The sequence below is a fragment of the Aplysia californica genome, unplaced genomic scaffold (genome assembly GCF_000002075.1).
Source record: "Aplysia californica isolate F4 #8 unplaced genomic scaffold, AplCal3.0 scaffold00118, whole genome shotgun sequence".
In the NCBI taxonomy this organism is placed as follows: domain Eukaryota; kingdom Metazoa; phylum Mollusca; class Gastropoda; order Aplysiida; family Aplysiidae; genus Aplysia; species Aplysia californica.
Window position 1 is genome coordinate 132,645 of NW_004797388.1, and position 2,298 is coordinate 134,942.

General features: G+C 41.4%; 1 protein-coding gene across 1 annotated transcript in view; it reads left to right on the top strand.

The window, feature by feature from the left end:
* Positions 1-94: 94 nt before the first annotated feature.
* Positions 95-2,298, top strand: part of LOC101848741 (protocadherin alpha-6) — a gene marked incomplete at its 5' end in the record, with an annotated part of 80,960 nt that continues 78,756 nt past the window's right edge. The window contains 2 exon segments of the mRNA XM_013081150.2: positions 95-603; positions 1,175-1,513. Coding sequence (XP_012936604.1) covers positions 319-603; positions 1,175-1,513 — 624 coding nt within the window.

Consider the following 2,298-nt stretch of genomic DNA (forward strand, 5'->3'; position numbering starts at 1 on the left):
TCATTTCGAAACGTTTCTTACCTGGAATTAGCGATTTGTTTATTTATGGAAGTGAACTAATGTATTAATGTTCATTAAAAATTTCTTCTTACAGGTGTGATTGGAACTAGCCGGAATGTCCGACATCTTGAGAGTGCATCATAAACTTATATCATGACGTCACACGTGTATGTATAGCCATTACAAAACTATAAAGAACACACAATCGATGGATACAATTGCTGAAGCCATTTTGGTACTTCGTTTCCGGGAAACGTCAAAGTATCAATAGGAATTTAATCGAAGACTAGGTACTCGATATTCAATTCATTTTACATAATGATGAGGTCACAGTTTCAAACGTCAAAAATGAAAACGTGGGCCCAAGCTCTGTTACTGGTTCTATTATCCGAGGTGGTTATTCTGACTGAAGGAGCGGATCCAGTGGTCGAGTTTACCGTGGAGGAAGAGAAGACGATCGGCCTTGAACTTGGGAGTCTTGGGGATGATGACGTATTACCCCTAGAGCTGGAGCCCGGAGTGAGATTGTCTCTGAGGTATAGTCTCTTGCCTCAAGGCACTCCGCACGACTCACTGTTCAGGGTGGATGAGGATACGGGGCAGGTATGTTGGCAGTTTATTTGTTTGTTGACTTGTTTGGTTGGTTGGTTGGTTTGTCTGTTTGTCTGTTTGATTGTTTATTTAGTTGTCTATTCACTTTTGTTTGCTTGTTTTGTTTGATCTTTCCTCTTTTACGTGAATGGACGGTTGGGTCAATGAGTGAATGAAAGGATACATTTTAATGTTGAAGGAATGAAAGAATGATCTAATGAATAAATGAATTAGATTGGTTAAGTGAAAGAAGAACTGAATGAATGAATAAATGAATGAATAAATGAATGAATGAATGAATGAATGAATGCATGCATGAATGAATGAATGAATGAATGAATGAATGAATGAATGAACGCGTTAGTGAATTTTGAATGGAATTTTTTTAAAATCCAGATACTAATACAATGCGAGAATTGTTGAGTGATGAGAAAATGCATTAAAGCCTGAAGTTAGTTTACATAAAGTATTGGTACGTGCTATTCAACAGAACGGCTCCTTAAATGCCAAGAGACTGTGTTACAGTATACAGTTCTAAACCGATGTGTGAACGTTATGTTTTCGATTTATTCTCTTCCTCTAGATTTTTGCGATCGGTAGAATCAACCGAGAAGAATTATGCAAATTTGACACGACCTGCGACCTTGACATTCAAGTGGCTGTCCAATCAGCTATCAGCCAGTTCTTCAAAAAGGTCAAAGTGGTCATCAAAGTTCAAGACATAAACGACAACCCACCAGAGTTTCCTCGATCAAATATCCAAGTGAACATGCCTGAAAATGTTGCCACTGGAACGTCCTTCCCCTTGCAGGGAGCAGAGGACCTTGACATTGGTCAGTTTGGAGTTCAGGCGTACGAGTTGACACCGAGCTCCGGCGCCTTCTACGTGAATGTCACGCGCAGTGATGACGGACCTAGCGTGGTGAGTAGCTACTTAGTGTAATTTGTATTTGTATAGGCGAACTCCAACACTGTGAGGGTACGGTGGTGGAGCTTTAGTTCGCTCTTCTCCGAACCGGAAAGTCCGGGTTCGAGCCTCGGTTCGGACACGGATTTTTTTCGCCCCCTTCTGCCCACTCAGCAGTAAAGGGTACTTGACTTCGAGTTGGGGAAGTAAAGGCGGCGGGGAAAGGAACTGGCTACTCAACCACTATATGCCGAAGGCCCAGGAAGTTGTCTCACTAGCAAGGCAATCCTCAATGTCCGGATCGGATGCGGGAACAACTTTTACTCCAACACTGTATGTAAGGTTATCAAAGAGATGGGAACTCCAAATCTGATTTTCGTCTCCAATTTGCGTTGTCATACCCCAGGCAGTTCGCACCTCTATAAAGTTAATTACTTTGTAGATAGTTAAAAGCGAACACTTCAGCGTTTTCTACCCTCTGAGTTTGTACTCTCTCTATCCCTCTCATTAACTCTTCGGGGACTTACAGCATTAAATGTTTGCTTAGCATAGTCTCTTGTGCATGGCTTCCCTTTTACATTCAGCGCCTACTCTGTCTCAATATAACTTTATATTCAAGCAATGCAATTTTTACGTCAAAGAAGCTCTTCTGAGAATATCTTATAGCATTGTCATTTCGACACACATGTTGGAATACTTTCTGCTTCTTCCCATACCGTTTGAAGTATTTCCCCCCATCCTGCTCTCTCTTGTCACCTTTAATGTCACATACCTCTTTTTGTTTCCTTTCTTTCCCCCCC